Source organism: Kogia breviceps, chromosome 1 (genome assembly GCF_026419965.1).
Source record: "Kogia breviceps isolate mKogBre1 chromosome 1, mKogBre1 haplotype 1, whole genome shotgun sequence".
NCBI lineage: Eukaryota > Metazoa > Chordata > Mammalia > Artiodactyla > Physeteridae > Kogia > Kogia breviceps.
Window position 1 is genome coordinate 158,131,464 of NC_081310.1, and position 21,569 is coordinate 158,153,032.

The 21,569-nt window shown below is 37.5% G+C and overlaps 1 protein-coding gene across 1 annotated transcript in view; it reads right to left on the minus strand.

Moving 5' to 3' along the window:
- ZYG11A (zyg-11 family member A, cell cycle regulator) overlaps positions 1 to 21,569 on the minus strand; it is a 60,796-nt gene that overhangs the window by 13,656 nt on the left and 25,571 nt on the right. Inside the window, exons 4-8 of the mRNA XM_059038045.1 lie at positions 7,574 to 7,714; positions 5,400 to 5,576; positions 3,084 to 3,148; positions 1,635 to 1,734; positions 1,483 to 1,536 (exon numbers count right to left, since the gene is read on the minus strand). Of these exons, the coding sequence (XP_058894028.1) occupies positions 1,483 to 1,536; positions 1,635 to 1,734; positions 3,084 to 3,148; positions 5,400 to 5,576; positions 7,574 to 7,714 (537 nt within the window). The remainder of the gene's footprint in view (positions 1 to 1,482; positions 1,537 to 1,634; positions 1,735 to 3,083; positions 3,149 to 5,399; positions 5,577 to 7,573; positions 7,715 to 21,569) is intronic.

The following is a 21,569-nucleotide window of genomic DNA, read 5'->3' on the forward strand; positions in this document are numbered from 1 at the left end:
TCCCACTCCCCAAACTTTAACTGCCATGTTCTTGTTCCTCTCATTTGATCAATTCATCTAAGTTTTCACTGGGAACCATAGCTATTCTTCCTAACAAAATCTAACAACCTGCTTGCCCTTGCATCAGTGTACTCTGCCTCCCTTTCTGCTCCAATCTAAAGCCAGCATCTGGGGACTTTCCTCGTGGTTCAGTGGCTAAGACTCCACGCTCCCAATGCAGGGGGCCCGGGCTCGATCCCTGGTCAGGGAACTAGATCCTGCATGCACGTCGCAACCAAGAAGTCCACGTGCCACACAAAGATCCAGCATGCCACAACTAAGACCCTTTGTAGCCAAAATACATACATAAATAAATATTTTTTTTAAACCCAATGACAAAAACTTCTCCTTTAAAAACAAAGAATAAATTCAACAATATAAAAATTTTTTTAAATTATTGTGTACCAAATCATGCCATAAATAAAGTAAAATCAGACTTAACAGTCAACTGGGGAAAAATTACATGCATCTTATAAGGGAATCCTGTAAATTAGAAAAAAGCCAGCAACCCTAAAGAAAAACTAAAGGCCATGAACAGACAATTCATAGAAATTATAAATGACTCTTCTAAAAAAAAAAATTGCTTAAGCCTCACCTCAGAATAAGAGAAGTGCAAAATAAAACAATGATGTACATTTTTTCATGATCAATGTTAGCATAATCATAACGTAGATACTGATTTATTAAAACTTGTAATACAAATGTATTGGGGGCTGGGAAAGGAGGTGATTTGTAGAGATATATGTAGGAGAGCCAAATTCTTATTTACCATACCAGCAGAATCACGAGATAACATCTAAAACTGATAAATCTTTTTTTCTCTCTTTTTTAAAAATTGAAGTATAGTTGCTTTACAATTTTGTTAGTTTCTGCTGTACAACAAAGTGAATCAGCTATATTTATACATATATCCCCTCCTTCTTGGACCTCCCTCCCATGCCCCCCCACCACCATCCCACCCATCTAGGTCACCACAAAGCACCAAGCTGACAGCTCCCTGTGCTATACAGCAGGTTCCCACTAGCTATCTGTTTTACACATGGCAGTGTATTTATGTCAATCCTAATCTCCCAATTCGTCCCACCCTCCCCATCCCCTCATGTCCACATATCTGTTCTCTATGTCTGCATCTCTATTCCTGCCCTGGAAATAGGTCCATCTGTACCATTTTTCTAGATTCCACATATATGCTTTAATATACAATATTTGTTTTTCTCTTTCTGACTTACTTCACTCCGTGTGACAGACTGAAACCACAATTATAAGCATTTTATTTAGAGATATGGAGAAGAAATAGCTATATGAGTACAGAATAGTTTCTTCCGGGTAGCAGGTCTTACAGATTGTTCATTTTATAAGTTTTTTAAAATGATTCAATTTTTTAAACTATGTTCACAAATTACTTTTATTGAAAAAAAGTTATAAAAGTGACAATTAACCTACCTTAACTGCCATGAAGAGCTCTTCTTTAAGTTGTGCAGTTTGCTCAGGTGAGAGCTATAAACAAACAGAAAGCCAAAAGTGAAATGTTAGACCTCCATCAAAGCTCCACGAAGACTAAGGAGAGAGAAATTTTGCATTTAGCGATCACATACCTGCAGGGCTAGAATAGAGGTTATGCTCACTGCCATTGTTTGCATCTTGGGGTTTTCATGCTTACAGAGCCATCTCATAACAAATTTGGCAGCATTGAACCTAAAAAACAGTATTTTTCTCACAATAATGTTTGTGAAACTGTACATGAGAAGCGAAGAAATCAGCCTCCCCGACAAATCTTGTTTAACAAAAATAGTCTTGGACTTATAAAGCCTCAGCTATGAAAGCACAGAGCATTTGGCAAAAAGAAGAGAAAATCAAAAGAGGAAAAGGAGAGCATGAAAAAAGAATGTGAGTGGGAATTCCACAGCAGTCCAGTGGTTAGGACTATGCATTTTCACTGCCAAGGGCCCAGGTTCAATCCCTTGTCAAGAACTAAGATTCCCACAAGCCACGAGGCATGGCGAAAAAAAAAAGAACATGAGCAAAATGCACAAGATTCAAAGACTGACAGACCTAAAAAAGACTTATTTTTAGCACTCAGTTTCAACTATGATGGGTCTGAAAAAGGAAAAAAGTTCCCCAAGAGGTAGTAATTTATAATCTGAATTGCAGACAGTGCTAAAATGCCACAGCAAACAAATCACTTAGCTAGACAGAATTCATGGCCCTTTACTCACGGCTTTTACTCAGCTCCAACAGATGATTGCTATACAGGAATGAAGACTAGTTGAAAAAGAGATTCCAACTTGTCAAAAGAAAGTGAAAATACAGATTTTTTTTTTTTTTAATGAGGAAGACCACCTTCCCTACTGCACTTTTAAAAGTCAACTCTCATGTTAAGTACACACTTTAATTAATTAGATTTGAGAATGGCCTAGCCTATAACCTTGCATGCATAAATCATGGGCTTTGTTCATATCAGACTGTGGCTAATTTTCCTGTTGGCAGCAACTATTATTAATGGCAACTATTATTAATGTTTTGGAACTCATGAATCTGAGAGATTACAATGGCCTCAAGAGGAACCCCTCTGGAGTCTACAATGATGTTTTGTGTTTGTTTTTTTTTTTTAAAAAAAGCATTATCAATAAAATAATAACAAAAAGAATGGTTAATATTTAGAACAGCCTGCACTCTTATGCTAGGCACTGTGATAAGTACCTTACAAACATCATATCTAATCCTCCTAAGAGTCACTATTTTACAAATGAGGAAACTTACACACAAAGATAATGAAAGGACTAGAACTTGATTCGATGTTTTACTCTCTGGCGCCCATGTCCTTACCACCCACTGCCCTAAACTGGAATCACACTTTGGAAGACAACATTTGCAAGTATAGTACTTCCGAACACCTCTGTGGAAAAATCTCAACAGAACATTCTCCCCAAACGCTTTATCCCAGCCTTAATCAGACCCTTGCTAGGCTAATAACCAAAAGCCAACAATGCTCAGAGTAACACTGGTCAACACCCCAAAATCAGATAATCCAATTTTATACTTGCCTGTCAAATGGAACATCCACAAGAATCCTGGAATTGGTTAAGGAGAGAAGGCAATTCTTCTGTAACTTAACGGAATAAAGAAAAGTAATTCTGAACAAATGTATACTCATTCTAAATAAAAGTTCTAATTAAACATTTGGAAGGTGCTACTAGTAAGCTTTTCTTATTGAGAGCTCGTTGTATACCTGGTCCTCTCCAAGTTCTTCATTTAATCTTACAATTAAACTCTGTAACATTCACCTTTGCCTAAAGAACAATCTTTCCCTTTTTTGGCAAAGAGGCAGTCTCCCTTCTCCCTGGACCCTAGAAGATCTAGGTGGAGAGTTGCCTGCCTGTGTGTCAGTCCAAATCAATCACCGGAAGTCTGACCCATCTACTGAATGATAAATATCCTTACCAGATCTCAAAACTAATTCTGTGATAGAGTTTCTACTTTCTACCTATGATTGGTAGGGATTGAACTATGCCTTTAAAGATAGGAAAGAAAGAGAAAAGGCCTTGTAGGAAAGCTTCAGGAAGAGAAAAATATAACATCTCTTTGAAAGGCCATGAGTAGGCCAGTGACATGCACTGCAATGACAGCAGTGTATGAGCCAGGGATAGCAAACCTGAAATGCCAGCAGGAACTAGGCAGTAACATAAACAAGTGAAGAAAGCAGAGTATGAAACAATAGGGCAGTGGTAGGAATTATGGCAAACTGGAGAATTCATACCCTTCTATAGGGACAGTTGTTACTCAGCTCCAACTGATGACTGCCATGCAGGAATTAAGACTGAATTGAGAAGGATCATCCAACTTTTCAAGAGAAAGTGGAAATACAGATTTTTTTTTTAAACAAGGGAAGACCACCTTCCTTGTTGTATTTTTAATAAATCGATTCCCAATTTAAGTACACACTTCAATTAGATTTGACAAATTTATAAAGATGTGTAACTAATACCACCCACCACCACCACAAGCAACATAAAAAATATTTCCATCACCCCAAAGAGTTCCACTGTGCCCCCTTCCACTCAATCCCAACCCTGCAAATTCCAGCCCCAGAAAATTATACTGTCATTACAGATTAGCCTTTACTAAGATTTCACATAAGTAAAATCATACGGTATCTACTCTTTTGCGTCTGGCTTATCTTGCTCAGCATATAATGTTTTTGAGATTCATCCATGTTGTATATGTATCAGTACTTCATTCCTTTGTATCACCAAGTAATATTTCCTTATATGAATATATCACAATTTGTTTATCTACTCATCTGCTGCTGGACATTAAGTTTTCAGTTTGGGGGGATTATGAATAAAGATATTATGAGCATTTGTGTATAAGTCGTTATATGGTTATATGATTTCATTTCTCTAGGAGTAAAATGACTATGTAGCATGAAAGAGGACTTTCATGTCTACCTTTCAAAGAAATTACCAGACTGTCGAACTGGTGGTTTTATCATTTTACCTTCTTAACATCAATATATGAGAATTTCAGTTTCTCTACACTCTTGTCAACACTTGGTATTGTCCATTTTTTTATTTCAATCAATCTAGGGGGCGTGTAGTGGTATCTAGGTATGCAGTGGTATCCAAATGTGCTTTTAATTTGCATTTCCCTGATGGCTAAAGATACTGAGCATCTTTTCATGTGCTCATTTACCATCTGCCTATCTTCTTTGGTGAAGTATCTGTTCAATCTTTTGCCTTCTTAAAAAATTGGTTTGTTTGTCTTGTGTTACAAGGCAAACAGTTCTTCACATTCTGGATAAAAGTTCTCTGTCATATACATAAAATGAACATTTTCCCCAGGCCTGGATTACTTTTTCATTTTTTACTCTCTGTGTGTGTTTGAGCAGAAACTTCTAATTTTGATGAATTCCAATTTATTATTTTTCTTTTATGATGTATGTTTTTTGTATCCTAAGAAAACTTGGCCTACACTGACATCATGTTTTCTTCTAGAAGTTTTATGGTTTTAGCTTTTATATTATTTAGACCTTTAATTTAGCTTTTATATTTAGATCGGTGATTCAATTCAGTTTAATTTCACACATGATATTAAGCCTATAGGATGTGCTAAAGTGTTAACAGTAGATGTTTCTGGGTAACTGGTTTCTGATCAATTTAAAAATTTTAAACCCTATTATTTATTTATATTTCTTATTTTTTCTATGACAAACATGAATTCCTTACCTATTTCTCTCTCTCCCTCCCTTCCTCCCTCCTTCTCTCTCTCTCTCAGGATGAAAAGTCAGAACTAAACAAAAAATATTTTTCATATATTTGTCCTCAAGTAAGAAGCACAGTCAAATATTCAAACCAAATTACCTGCTGGTAATGGGGGAAATTTTTCAGAGCTTTGAAAAGTAGACAGGTAACCTCTGACAACAGACGAACAGGCATCCCCCTGGCCAGGTCCTGGCGTATTAAGTTGAGGGCACAAGCACTGGCTGTGAACTGCACTGGCAAATCCAATGGATGATTCCTCATTCCTATAGCCACAAGCTGAAGATGAACTTGTTTTTAGTGGCATGTGACAACATTAGCATTCTTTACACAGTCTTATTTTTGTGTTAGTTGTCAAAAATATTTGCTCATTGGGACAAAAAGTAACAGATTTTCCCCTTCCTCGGCATTTAGTTTTTAGGACACCAGCAATACCTTTCAATCCACATGTAGCCATTAACTAGCTGTGTGACTTTAGGTAACTCACTTCCTTTCTCTGGACCTCTGTTTCATCATCTGTGACTTCACAGTCATTTATTGAGCCTCAATCCACCCAAGACATTATGATAAGCACTACAGGGGACACAACATCAACCACTTTTACCCTACTCCTGAGTATAAAGCCTTATGAAAGATAAGGTATGTTAACAAATAATATTGTAAGGGAGGTCAAAACATGAAGCTGAAAAATAGCACCAAAAAAGAGCTGTAAATAAAGTGCTGCCTAAGGTGGTTATGCAGGGAACAATCATTTCTGGTATGGAAGTCAAAGGCTTCATTTAGAGAATGCATTTAGGCAGGGTCTCAGATGGGATCTGGATAGGAGATGGAGATAGGGCTGGAATGGAGAGGAATTACTAGGGAAGGGAAATGTGATAAGAAAAAACATAAAGTGGACAAAAAGATGGGATGAATCCACCAAGAGAAGGGGAATTTGAAATAATCTGAAAAGTGGTAAAACCTAATATTAGGGAGTTCCCTGGTGGCCCAGTGGTTAGGATTTGGTGCTTTCACTGCTGTGACCCAGGTTCAATCCCTGGTCGGGGATCTGGGATCCCACAAGCCATGCAACGCAACAAACAACAAAAAAACCCTAACATTAGAAAGGCAACTAGAAGACAGACTGCGTAAGACCTAGAAACAAATGTAAAATGAAGGTGTTATACTAAGCTTAGACCATACCTGCTCTAACATTCAGGGACAACATGGTCTGCTTTGTCTATCAAATAGAAATAATCATCCTTACCCACCTCAGAGACCAGTCTGCTGATACAGGCATGAACCATGATTTTATGAACTGTTAAGAGACCAGAGCCCCTTACTTTGACATCTACATGAACTCAGACCTGGGATACACTTCTCCTATGGAAAATATCTTTTTTCTATATTGCTAAACTGCTCTTAGGATTTCATTGGATTGCCATCATCAGCAATATGAACATGTATGAAGTAAAACAAACATGATTTTCAAAAACAAAAATCACAGTCTTAGATATGAAAAGGACTTTTAGAACATCTAATTCAACCTCCTCCTTATAGATGGGAAACAAAGATCCACAGTTTTTTCCTTTATACAGTACCATTTTTAAGTTACGAATAAATCTAATCTCCCATGGTACAGAAATAGCCCTAGTTTTATGGAACTACAAAAAATTACAAATGATAAAAACAAGGTGACTTTAAGAGTCTTCATTTTTATGTTACATTTAATTTTAAATAATTGCAGTTTTCCTTCCCAAACCACTTAAGACTTCTAATTACATTTAAAATAAATTCATTCTTCCGTAAACCAAAGCAAAGTTGGCCCGATCAATAATGGTAATTTTACTTTATTCACAAAATAACTTTAAATGGTAGACTTGGTTACCTTCAATTATTGTTATTTTGTTCTGTTCTTATTGGGGATACTGTTGTTGTTTTCTTTCAGAAAACCATATCTTAGATTTTAAAGAGTAAACAAATAAAACAATGTTTAGGCAAAGTGAATTCATGTTTAAAGATTAAGTCCTGTTTTAGGCAAAATAGTGCAATGCTTCTAGAATCCCCTGCTCAGACCAAATTAAAAAATTTGAATGACTCAAATTGATTCAGATGCTCAAAACAAGAGATGCACTAGCAGTTTAAGCCTAACACCATTCTCCTCTATCTGTGAGGGCACTTTGACTCACAATAGAATAAGGCATATAAGTTAATCGTATTCATTGTGTTTGATGAATAACTTTAATTGAACCAAATAATAAGTAGTAATAAAAACTACATTTCTGAGGTGCAGTTACCTTTAAAATAGCAGGCATGGCTACTTGTGTTGAAAATGTCTCTGTGAAGAGCCTGTAGAGGGCTTCCTTCATAAAACATGACCTATTCCTGTATCGGCTCAGTGCTTCTGAAATCTGACTCATATTGGCTCCTCCTGCAATCTGGAAAACAAGGATGTTACCAATAGGTTTCACCATTCACCTTCAAGCACAGGCTTTTAGAGCATGTCAAGTGTTTGAAACAACACATTTTCACTTAAATGTTTTAAGAGCTTTACAATTTTGATCTCATTCAATCATAATTCTAGTAGGTAAAAGTTCTCCTCAACCTCATTCCTACATGGTGGGTCCAGAGAGGTGATGTACATTGTTAAATGTAACAAACCAGTTAAGTGGTGGGGCCAGATTCAAATACCATCTCCCTACAACTATATTACAGTTGAGACCACAACTGAATACTAGCTAGCATGTAAATTCTTAAACAACCAATAAATAACCATGAATGCACATCTTCTAAGTACTCATATAGAATGAATTAGACAATAAAAGACAGGGAAAAGACCACATAAAATAACTAAGATGAAAAAGGAGTTGACTGGTTATAGAATTAATTAATTAATATTAATATAATTCTTCCTTGCTACCACTGAAGTAATAATTTCAGAAAGTCTATATATAGACTTTGGGTCTGGAGGATAATGGTATCCTCCTGATCCAAACCATCAAATCAACAAAGAATGTAGATAAAACTAGATGTTACGCAGTTTTCAGCATTCCTGGGTGGTGAAGAAAAAGAAGAAAATAAAGGGGTAAAATTCAGGATCCTACAAAATGAAAAGAAAAACAACCTCTTCTCCACTCCACCATGACCAGTAGTCGCATCACCCACTGAAGAAACATCACATCATTAAATTGACAGAAGAGTGCTTTTGAATTAGGACCCCTGTCAATTAAATGCCAATAAATAAAAAGTTTCAAATCAATTCCATAAAAAGCTACTGTAAGAAATTTTTTAAAAAGCAAATCTACACATTTCAGCTGAGAAAATTTCTTCCCATAAACCAACAACAAATCAGAAGAAAATTGTAACACAGCACTTTAAACTGAATTAAATCTTAATCAGCATGTTAGGATGTGAAAAAATAACTTCAAGGGATGATTAAACTCAGGAAAAAGACAAAATCATATCAAACATAAAAATTAAGTTACAAAGTACCCAAGGAAGAGTAGAGTTGAATAAATATTTAGTAAGGAGAAGAAATGCAAGAAATAAACAAGAGAAAGAAATTTTAAGAAAGAAGAAGTAAAAAGGAATCTAAGATTGAGTGCTTATATAGAAAAAAATAAAGAAGATCCAACACACATATACTTGAAGTTCCTGGGGAAGAAATGAACTAATATTTAAAACTAATACCAAGAAAAACTTTCCAGAAATAAAAAAAAAGACCTAGGGCTTCCCTGCTGGTGCAGTGGTTGAGAGTCTGCCTGCCGATATAGGGAACATGGGTTTGTGCCCCGGTCCGGGAAGGTCCTCCATGCCACGGAGCGGCTGGGCCCGTGAGCCATGGTCGCTGAGCTTGCGCATCCGGAGCCTGTGCTCCACAATGAGAGAGGCCACAACAGTGAGAGGCCCGCGTATCGCAAAAAAAAAAAAAAAAAAAAAAAAAAAGACCTAAATCAATACACTGAAATAATCCACCATCTACCTGGGAAAACTGACCCAGATCAAGTCTGAGACATAGCACAATACAGGGATTAAATTAAAGATACAGAAAAAAATCTTCAGGGCCTTCACATAAAAAGATCAAACAAATTAGAGAATTAGATTGTCATCAAACTTAACAAGTAACACACAAAGCAATGTAACAGTGGACAAGCATTTTCAAGAAATAAAGAAAAAAAAAGGTAAACAAAGGAGTTTATATCCATGCTTGCAACTTCTAGAGGAAGTCTGGATGTAAACTGTGGTTCAATTCCATCAATTTCAGCTCTTACCACAATAACAGCTGTCCATGCCCCAACCCACCCCCCAGCCACATGCACATGCTCCTAGAGCTCCCTGCACTTAGCTTGTGAGAGCCCATGTGGGAAAAAGGACCCTGCCCTCCAAATATCAGGGATCTGTGCTCTGATCACTGCTTGCTGCGTCTGATACCAGGTTCAAAGAGGTGGGCAGCCACTATTGTTGCACCCCAGCCCCACCAACTCTTCAAAGCCCCTCTCCCACAGCTAAAGTGACTTCCAGGGGATTTAAAGGGCTGCCCCTTCATTGTTTTCTTTTTCCCCTTTTAGGAAACATTAATGACTATGACATTCAAAACAACTGCATATACAGAGAAAATTCCGAAGTGACCGCACATGCCCAGGAAAAGGCTCAAAAAAGACCTAAAATGACCTTAAAGTTTATACTTCAGGCTGATCCTCAACACAGACCCCAAATGCAAACACAATAACAAAAGCATCAAACCCCAGGAAAGGAAAAAAACCTGATTTCCAGAGTTGCCATATTATTAGTTTCAAATGTCCAGCTTTCAATAACAACAAAAACAAATCATAAAGCATATTAAAATATAGGAAAGCATAGTCCATTCAAAAGGAAAAAGAAGAAAAATCAAAAGACACAGTCCCTGGGGCTTCACTGGTGGCACAGTGGTTAAGAATCCACCTGCCAATGCAGGGGACATGGGTTCGATCCTTGGTCCGGGAAGATTCCACGTGCCATGGAGCATATAAGCCCATGTGCCACAACTACTGAGCCTGTGCCCTAGAGCCCATGAGCCACAACTACTGAGCCCACGTGCCACAACTACTGAAACCCGCAAGCCTAGAGCCTGTGCTCCACAACAAGAAGCCACCACACTGAGAAGCACGCACACTGCAATGAAGAATAGCCCCCACTTGCTGCAACTAGAGAAAGCCCGCACACAGCAACAAAGACACAACACAGCAAAAAATAAAATAAAATTTAATTAATTAAAAAAAAAAAAAAAGACACTGTCCCTGTAAAAGAACTGACAGCAGCTCTACTCAAGCAAGACTTCAAAACAACCACCTTGGGCTTCCCTGGTGGCACAGTGGTTGAGAGTCTGCCTGCCAATGCAGGGGACACGGGTTCAAGCCCTGGTCTGGGAGGATCCCACATGCTGCTGAGCAACTGGGCCCGTGAGCCACAATTGCTGAGCCTGCGCGTCTGGAGCCTGTGCTCCGCAACAATAGAGGCCGCGATGGTGAGAGGCCTGTGCACCTCGGTGAAGAGTGGCCCCCGCTTGCCATGAATGGGAAGGGCCCTTGCACAGAGGTGAGGGAGGACCCAACACAGCCATAAATTAATTAATTAATTAATTAATTAATTTTAAAACAAAACAAAACAAAACAAAACAACCACCTTAAAGATATTCAAAGAACTAAAGGAAAATGTAGATAAAGTCAAGAAAAAGAACGAAAGAGAAAACTCAACAGAGGTAAAAAACCTACAAGGAATCAAAAGAATTCTGGAGCTGAAAAGTACAATAACTAAAATAAAAATTCCCTAGAGGGATTCAAGGCAGATGAAAGAATCAACAAACTTGCAGATAGGACAATGGAAATTGTGTTCGAGGAACAGAAAGCAAAAAGACTGAAAACAAGGGAACAGAGCCTAAGGAACCTGTGGGATACCATTAAGCAGATCAACATACACACTGCAGGAGTCTTAGAAGAAGAGAGTTAAAGTAGCAGAGAATATTTGGAAAAATATGGCTGCAAACTTCCCAAATTTGATGAAAGACATGAATATAAACATCCTAGAAACTCAAGGAACTCCAAGCAAGATGAACTCAAGAAGACTCACAGTAAGACACATTATAATCAAACTTTCAAAGGCCAAAGACAAAGAATCTTAGAAGCAGCAAGAGAAGCAAATCATCACATACGAAGGATCCTCAATAAAATTTTCTGCAGATTTCTCATCAGAAACTTTGGAAGCCAGAAGACAGTAAGCTGGTATGTTCAAAGTGTTAAAAGAAAAAAAATTGTCAACCAAGAATCCTATACCCAGCAAAACTGTGCTTCAAAAGTGAGGATGAAGCCAAGACATTTCCATATAAAGAAAAGCTGAGGAAATTCATTACCACTAAACTTGGCCAATGAAAAATGCTCAAGGAAGTCCGGCAGGGTGAAATGAAGGAACAACAGACAGTAACAAGAAGCCATATGAAGAAATAAAATCTCAATAAAGGTAAATACATGCAAATGGTCTGTAACTACACTTTTTTGTTTTCTACATGATTTAAGAAACTAATACGTCTTTTAAAAAACAATTATTAATCTAAAAGCTAGTGTTATTATAACTTTGGTTTATAACTCCAAATTTTGTTTTCTACATAACTTAAGAGATGACTACATTAAAAAGAATTATTATTTTGTGCTTTGGGGCAGACAATGTATAATGATGTAATTTGGGAACATCATCAATTAAAAGGGGTGGGGACAGAGATGTAAAAGAACAGAGTTCTTTCAAATTAGAGTGTTTTAACTTTAGTATGTTAAATATAACCCCCATGGTAACTACAAAGAAAAGAGCTATGGAATATACAAAAAAGGAAATGTCAGAGATGTTTAAACTACCAAAAAAAAGAAAAAGAAAAAAAGTTAGTTGAACAAAGAAAACAGTATGTAGGAAATGAGGGACAAAAAAGCTATAAAGCATATAGAAACCAAAGAGCAAAATGACCAAAGTCACTCCTAATCAGTAATTACTTCAAGTGTAAATGGATCAAACAAACTAAACCCAAAGCTGGCAGAAGGGTGGAAATAATAATTATTAAAGCAGAGAGCAACAAAACAGAGAATAGAAAAATAGTAAGAAAACTGATGAAACCAAAAGTTGGTTCTTTGAACAGATCAACAAAATTGACAAATGGATGGACTAGGAAAAAAACAGAGACTAAGAAAAAAAGGAAGGACTCAAAATACTAAAACCTGAAATGAAAATGAAGACAGAAAAATTCAATTCAACAGAAAAAATCCCAGAATTATGAGTATTATGAACAATTACACCCCAATAAGCTGAATACTCTAGATGAAATGGGCAAATTTCTAGATACACAAAACCTAACAAGATTAAATCATGAAGCACAGAAAACTTAAATAGGAAATTGGATCAATAATCAAAAACCTCCCAACAAAGAAAAGCCCTAGTCTGATGGGTTTACTAGTAAATTCTACCAAGTACCTAAGGAAGAATAATGCCAATCCTTTTCAAAGTTTAACAACTGGAGGGACTTCCCTGATGGTCCAGTGGGTAAGGCTCCATGCTCCCAATGCAGGGGGCCCGGGTTCAACCCTGGTCAGGGAACTACATCCCACATACATGCTGCAACTAAGAGTTCACATGCCGCAACTAAGAAGTCCTCATGTCACAACTAAGAGCCCACATGCCGCAACTAAACATGCTGCAAAGAAGATCCCACATGCTGCAACTAAGACCCGACACAGCCAAAATAAATAAATAAATATGTATTAAACAAACAAACAACTGGAGAGGGAACACTTCTTAACTCATTCTATGAGGCCAGCATTACCTGATATCAAAGCCAAAGATTCTACAAGAAAAGGAAACTATAGATTAATACTCGTTATGAACAGATTCAAAAATCCTCAGCAAAATACAGCCAAACTAAATTCAGCAGCATAATAAAAGAATTATAAATCATGACCAAGTGGGATTTATTCCCGGAATGCAAAGATGGTTTAACATACCATGGTATATTAAAAATCAATGTAATATACCACATTAACAGAATGAAGGGGGAAAAAACACATGATCATCTTATTTAATGCAGAAAAAGCATTTGACAAAACTCAAAACCCTTTCATGGCAAAAACGCTCAACAAACTGGGAATAGAAGGAAAGGAAGTTACCTCAACTTAATAAAAGCCATATATAAAAAACCTACAGTGAACATCATACTCAATGGTGAGAGACTGAAAGCTTTTAAGACCAGGAATAAGATAAGGATGCCCACTTACACAACTTCTACTGAACATAGTACTGGAAGCTCTAGGCAGAGCAATTAGGGAAAAAAAAAAGAAATAAAAGGCATCCGAATTGAAAAGGAAGAAGGAAAATAACCTATTTGCAGACTGTATGATCTTATACGTAGAAAACCCTGAAGATTACAACAACAACAACAACATAGAAACCCCTATCTGTCAGAGCTAATAAATGAATCCAGCAAAGTTGAAAGATACACACAAAAATCACTTGCACTTCTATACAATAGTAATGAACAATCTGAAAAGGAAATTATGAAAACAATTCTATTTACAATAATACAATAAAGTACTTCAGAATTACCAAGGACATGAAAGACTTGTATAATTGAAAACTACTAAATGCTGAGAGAAATTAAAGAAGACATAAATAATGGAAACACATCCCATGATCATGGATTAGAAGATTTAAGATGTACTACCGGGTTTCCCTGGTGGCACAGTGGTTAAGAATCCGCCTCCGGGCTTCCCTGGTGGCGCAGTGGTTGAGAATCCGCCTGCCGATGCAGGGGATACGGGTTCGTGCCCCGGTCCGGGAAGATCCCACATGCCGCGGAGCGGCTGGGCCCGTGAGCCATGGCCGCTGAGCCTGCGCGTCCGGAGCCTGTGTCCCGCAACGGGAGAGGCCACAACAGTGAGAGGCCCACGTACCACAAAAAAAAAAAAAAAGAATCCGCCTCCAATGCAGGGGACATGGGTTCGAGCCCTGGTCCAGGAAGATCCCACATGCAGCGGAGCAACTAAGCAGTGCACCACAACTACTGAGCCTGCACCCTAGAGCCCATGCTCGACAACAAGACAAGCCACCGCAATGAGAAGCCCACTCACCACAACTAGAGAAAGCCTGCTCACAGCAATGAATACCCAACACAGCCAAAAATAAAATAAATTAAATAAACTTATATATTAAAAAAAAAGATGTACTACCCAAAGTGATCTACACATTCATGTAATCCCTACCAAACTCCCAACAATCTTTTTTGCAGAAACACAAAAACACCTCCTAAATTTATATGGAATCCCAAGGGAGTCACACATCCTGATTTCAAAACTTACTACAAAGCTACAATAATCAAAATAGCGTGGAAGTGGCATAAAGACAGACATAGAGACCAAAAGAATAAAGTAGAAAGCTCTAAAGTAATCCCTGAATATATGGTCAGATAATTTTTCACAAGGGTGCTAAGACAGTTCAGTGGGGGAAGGACAGTCTTTTCAAGAAATTGTGCTGAGAAAATTAAATATCCACATGTAAAAGAATGAAGTTGTGAAACCTTACTTAACACCATATTAAAAAAATTAACTCAGGGACTCCCCTGGTGGCGCAGTGGTTAAAAATCTGCCTGCCAATGCAGGAGACACGGGTTCGAGCCCTGGTCCGGGAAGATCCCACATGCCGCAGAGCAACTAAGCCCATGCACCACAACTACTGAGCCTGTGCTCTAGAGCCTGCAAGCCACAACTACTGAGCCCACATGCCACAACTATTGAAGTCCACACACCTAGAGCCCATGCTCCGCAACAGGAGAAGCCACCTCAATGAGAAGCCCATGCACTGCAATGAAGAGTAGCCCCCGCTCTCCACAACTAGAGAAAGCCCACAAGCAGCAACAAAGACACAATGCAGCCAAAAAGTTTTTTAATTAATAATTTTTTTAAATCTTACAATAAAAAAAATCAACTCAAAATGGATCAAAGACTTAAATTTATGACCTAAAACTATAAAACTCTTACAAGGAAACATGGGGCAAAATCTTCACAATATTAGACTTGGCAGTGATTTCTTGGATATGACACCAAAGGAACAAGCAACAAAAGAAATGCAGACAAACTGAACTTCATGAAAAAAGACAACCCAGAGAATTAGAGAAAATATTTGAAAATCATATATCATAAGGAATTAATATCCAGACTACACAGAGAACTCCTATAACTCAACAACAACAACAAAACCCCCAAGCAACCTGATTTAAAAGTTGGCAAAGGACTTCATCAGACATTTCTTCAAAGACATATCAGTGGTCAATAAGCTCCTTATAAAAGATGCCCAATATCACTGATCAGTATGGAAATGCAAATCAAAACTTCAAGGGATTTCTCTGGCGGCCCAGAAGTTAAGACTCCGTGCTTCCAATGCAAGGAGCGTCGGTTCGATCCCTGGTCAGGGAATTAAAATGCCACACGCTGCACAGTACAGCCAAAAAAATAAATTAAATAAAAATTTAAAGGGTTATCCCTGTAAAAAGAAAAAAAAACTTCAATGAGATACCACCTCACATCCATTAGTATGGCTACTACTAAAAAATTAAAAAACAGGGATTTCCCTGGTGGTGCAGTTGTTAAGAACCCACCTGCCAATGCAGGGGACATGGGTTTGATCCCTGGTCTCAGAAGATCCCACGAGCCATGGAGCAACTAAGCCCATGTGCCAAAACTACTGAGCCTGTGCTCTAGAGCCCGCGAGCCACAACTACTGAAGCCCGTGTGCCCTAGAGCCCGCATGCCACAACTACTGAGCCCACCCACAACTACTGAAGCCCACACACTCTAGGGACCACGTGCCACAACTACTGAGCCCGCGTGCTGCAAATACTGAAGCCCAAAAGTCTAGACCCGTGCTCCGCAACAAGAGAAGCCACCACGATGAGAAGCCTGTGCACCACAACAAAGAGTAGTCCCCACTTGCCACAAATAGAGAGAAAGTCCGTGTGCAGCAACAAAGACCCAACCCAGCCAAAAATAAATTTAAAAAAAATTTTTTTTAAGTCACTGCTGCTATTTACAATAGTCAGGGCATGGAAGCAACCTAAGTGTCCATCGACAGATGAATGGATAAAGAAGTTGTGGCACATATATACAATGCAATATTACTCAGCCATAAAAAGAAACAAAATTGAGTTATTTGTAGTGAGGTGGATGGACCAAAGTCTGTCATACTGAGTGAGGTTAAGTCAGAAAGAGAAAAATAAATACCGTCTGCTAACACATATATATGGAATCTAAAAAAAAAAAAAAAAAGGTTCTGGAGAACCAAGGAGCAGGACAGGAATAAAGACACAGATGTAGAGAATGGACTTGAGGACATGGGGAGGGGTAAGGGTACGCTGGGACAAAGTGAGAGAGTGGCATGGACATATATACACTACCAAATGTAAAATAGATAGCTAGTGGGAAGCAGCCACATAGCACAGGGAGATCAGCTCAGTGCTTTGTGTCCATCTAGAGGGGTGGGATATGGAGGGTGGGAGGGAGACGCAAGAAGGAGAGGATATGGGGATATATGTATATGTATAGCTGATTCACTTTGTTATACAGCAGAAACACATCATTGTAAAGCAACTATACTCCAATAAAGATGTTAAAAAAATTTTTTTCATGTCTCTGCTGACCTTTAAAAAATAAAAAATTTAAAATTAAAAACAGAAAATAATATACGTTGGTAAGTATGTGAAGAAAATGTAACATTTGTGCACTGTTAGTGGGAATGTAAAATTGTACAGCTGCTGTAGAAAACAGTATGGCAGTTCCTCAAAAAATTAATAGAATTACCATAAGATCTAGCAATTCCACTTCAGGGTATATACCAAAAGAATTAAAAGCAGGGTCTTGGGAGTTCCCTGGTGGCCTAGTGGTTAGGATTCTGGGCTTTCACTGCTGTGGCCCAGGTTCAATCCCTGGAACTGAGATCCCTCAAGCTGTGTGGTACGGCAAAAAAAAAAAAAGGCAGGGTCTTGAAGAGACATTCGTATACCCATGCTTGTAACAACATTTTTCACAATTACCAACACAGCAAAAACATGGAAGCAAACCAAGTGTACATCGATGCTAAATAGACAAGCAAAATGTGGTATACACATAATGGATGTTATTCAACATGAAAAAGGCAGTATGCCACAACATGGATGAACCCTGAGGACACTATGCAAAGTGAAATGAGCCAGTCACAAAAAAGACAAGTACTGTATCGTTCCACTTACATGAGGTAGTTAGAATAGTCAAAATCATAGAGACAAAAAGTAGAATGGGAGTTGTCAGGGTCCAGGGAGAAGGGGTAATGGGAGTTAGTGTTTAATGGGTATAGAATTTCAGCCTTACAAGATGAAAAGAGCTATGAAGATGAATGGTGGTGATGGTTGAACAAAATTATGAATGTAAGTAAAACCACTGAACTATACACTTAAAAAAGATTAAAATGATAAATTTTATGTTATATGTATTTTACCATCCCCTCCCAAAAAATGGGAACATGAACTGACACAGGGTGATTTCCAAGACATACTGCTTAGTAAAAAAAAGCAAAGTGCAAAGTACGTATACTATGCTACCTATTGTGTAAGAAGAGCAAATTTAAAAGACTAAATATATGTGCTTAGGACTTGGACTATACTCTCAGTCAAGAGGGAAGAACTGCAAACATATCTTCAACTTTTTTTTAGTAGGTTTGTGTTTCAAAGTAGTATAGGTGTGGGACTTCCCTGGTGGCGCAGTGTTTAAGACTCTGCGCTCCAATGCAAGGGGCCCAGGTTCAGTCCCTGGCCAGGGCAAGGGACTAGATCCCACATGCATGTCGCAACTGAGAGTTTGCATGCCACAACTAAGGAGCCAGAGACCCACAACCAAGGAGCCCTCCTGCTGCAACTAAGACCCGGCACAACCGAATAAATAAATAAATAAATAATGTAAAAGAAAAAAACAAGTACTATAGGTGTAGCAACTCTGAAACTATTTTACATGTGTTGTAGGATTAAGCAAATGTGCTGATGCTTTTGAGAGCCAAAGTTCTCACTATGGAAAAGAGACATACAAATACAGAATGTGGAAGGGCAAAGAACAGTGTGAGGATGGTCATTTGGAAGTATCACTTTTAAATTTACTTCATCTATTTCTTGGCTCTGTTTGATGAAAGGGCTTAAAAACACATCTAGTACTCAGATATTGGTTTCCTCCTAAAAGGAACCAGGGCTTCTGAGAGAAATGTCTAATTCCAAGGCCAAAACAGAGAAGTATAAGAAGCCTAGAACATCTTAGTTTGCAGAAAGTAAAGAAGTACTCAAAATAATAACAACAACAAAAATGGGGGCATGTAAAAACTGACACGGGAGCTCTCATTGGCCAACCTGTGACAAATTGAGCATCAAAATAATTAAGAAGAGTAATGAATTATAAATCATTGAAAACATCAGGAATCAATGAGTCCACATTGAGGATACATTAGACTTGCTAAATATAGAAAGGAAAGCTGGAGTTGGAAAATCACCACTTTGCAACCACTGCAGTAAAGATTGGTTCAGGTAAGAAACATCAATGGATGTTATATCTAGATCAGAAAGTTTGATGAGGACAAGGATATTGGCATAGTCTTCTAATATCTGATATATTGCTTATTAGTTTCAAGAGGAATAGTATTACCTATGTAGTGTAGAAACAATACAACAGTATATAGATAATATTTTATCTGCACCTGGATATTTTACCTAGTACCTGAACAATACTTTGACCAAGTGATGAAAAGTAACTTCACTAGTGAGGGGCACTGTGTGCTTCATGTTGCAATACACTTGAGAAGGACACAACATCCCTATGTGGTATTCAAGGCAGAGATGGAAGAACCTGAATATAATTATGAGGAAGCATCAGACTAACCCAAAATGAGGAGTATTTTTCAAAAAAGGCAACAAAACAATGCTGGTCTGTATTCTTCAAAAATATCAATGTAACAAAGGATGGTAAGGACTTAGGAACTCTTCTAGTTTAAATTATAAAGAAATATGACAACTGAATGCAAAAATAATCCTGGACTAAAAGGAAAAATATAAAGGGCATTAATGGGATAATATATATAGTAGATTATATAAAAGTATTGCATCAATGCTAAATTTCCTGAAATTTGATAGCTGCACTGTGGTCATCCTTGAGACTATCCTTGCTCTCGGAAGAGTCCAAGAGACTATCCTTACTCTAGGATATACAAACTAAAGTATGTTAAGGGGCAGAGGGGCATGATGTATGCAACTTACCCTCAAGAAAATACTCTGTGTGTGTACGTGTGTGTACATGTGCGTGTAGAGATAAAATATGAAAAAAACAAATTTGGAAAAATGTTTAAAGTTAGTGATCTGCAAAGTTAAAAATTATTTCAAAATAATTTTTCAAGTACTATACATAGATCAACTGCCCAACGACCTACACATTATTAAGAATCTAAACGCTGGATATATTCTAAAATTTTTTAAAGTTTTGTAATCATCCAGATGTAAGAGCTAAAAGAGAAACAAAGGATAAGCCATAGTAAGGCTAAGCAGAAGACCAGACAGCTGTTGCATCACCCTCTCTCTCCAGGGCTTCCTATAGACGTCATTACAAAACAATCCGCAAAAGGGATTCTTGCTACACCCGACCAGTGGATCAACAAGGATTCCTTAAGAAATGAAAATGTTACATGGCTTTTAATACTAATGGTGGGTGCCCTTTCCACCCATTTTAAAGCAATTAAGTACACGTTGCCCACTCTAACCCTGGGTGCAGGAAATAACACATACTTATTCTGTTAGGTTTTCACTAACACTTAATTTTATCCATTTTAATTTAAGCAAACTTTTGATTAACCCAAACAACAAAAACACTTAGTATATTTTGCATCTGATTCGAGCAATACATATTTCTCTTAAATATAAGATTTTCTGAAACACACCTTTTAAACTTACCATACCTTACACTCCACGTAAGTCTAGATTAAGATCTTTAAAGTTTCTTAGTACTAGGAAGATTATGGTCTCTCCTCTCCATCCCCACAATATCCAACACTGTATATAATGCAAAATTTAAAATTTTCAAAATAAACTAAACTTACATGTATACCAGATAAAGTTTACTGAAAGAAAACTTCTCTCATTTTCTTTTGGTGTACCCACTTTGACAGTATCTTAACTACATGCATAATCTGTCTACAGAATATTCCAGCACTTGTCCAATATTACAGTATCTATCAGGAGTTGATGTGTTAAAATCTATTTTTTTTCAATCACTGTGGTCTTTTGATCATTGTGACACTAAACGCCATTAATCTGAAACTGGCCTAGGTGTTCATTCGTGGTAAACAATTCTCTACCATACACATTTAATATGAAAGTTCAACTTATCTCTCTACTTGTAGCCTAATGATGTAACTGATGGCTTCCACCTTCATTAACAAGCCAGAAAATTAAAAGGACTTTAAAATACAACAATTGCTATTTTCAAATCAAAAGAATAAAATTGTGAAAACAGCTAATGACTGTAAATCACTTTTCTCTCTCACACTAGGAAAATTTACATAAGGTATAATTATTTTTTTAAAAGGGTTCTTTTAAAGTGGTGGTTCTGAACCTTGGCTGCACACTAGAATTACGTGCACGCTTTCAAAATCTTGATGCCCAGAACAAGTCCCAGACCAATTAAATTAGAATCTCTGGGGAATGGGACACAAGCATCAGTGTATTTTAAAGCTTCCAAAGTGTTTACAATGTACAACTGAGGTAGAAAGCCACTGTTTTAAAAGAGAAATATTCTAGGACATAAATATTTAAATATATGCTGCTTTAAAAACAACACCATGAGAGGCTATAAGCATATTCCAGCAGTGTTCAATACTTTTTTCTTAAGATTCTTTTAAAAATTGCTTTTTAAAAGCAATATTTTTTTTCATACCTTTACCAAAAATGGTGTTAGGCATGTTGATCACCTGTCTTATTCATTATATTTAGCTGTTACTACAGGTGAAAACACTAGTTTTAGAGTCACAAAGACCAGGATACAAGTCCCAGCTCTATCATTTAATACTTCTATGACTGTGGACAAGTAGCTTAACCTCCCTGAGCTTCCATTTCCTCATCCGTAAAATGGGAGGGTTAAAGTAGAAAACAACGTGCATGACATCTGGCACATAAGAGGTAATGTATAAATGGCTCTGCTTATCATTATCAAACCAGACTAGAAGACGTGGAGG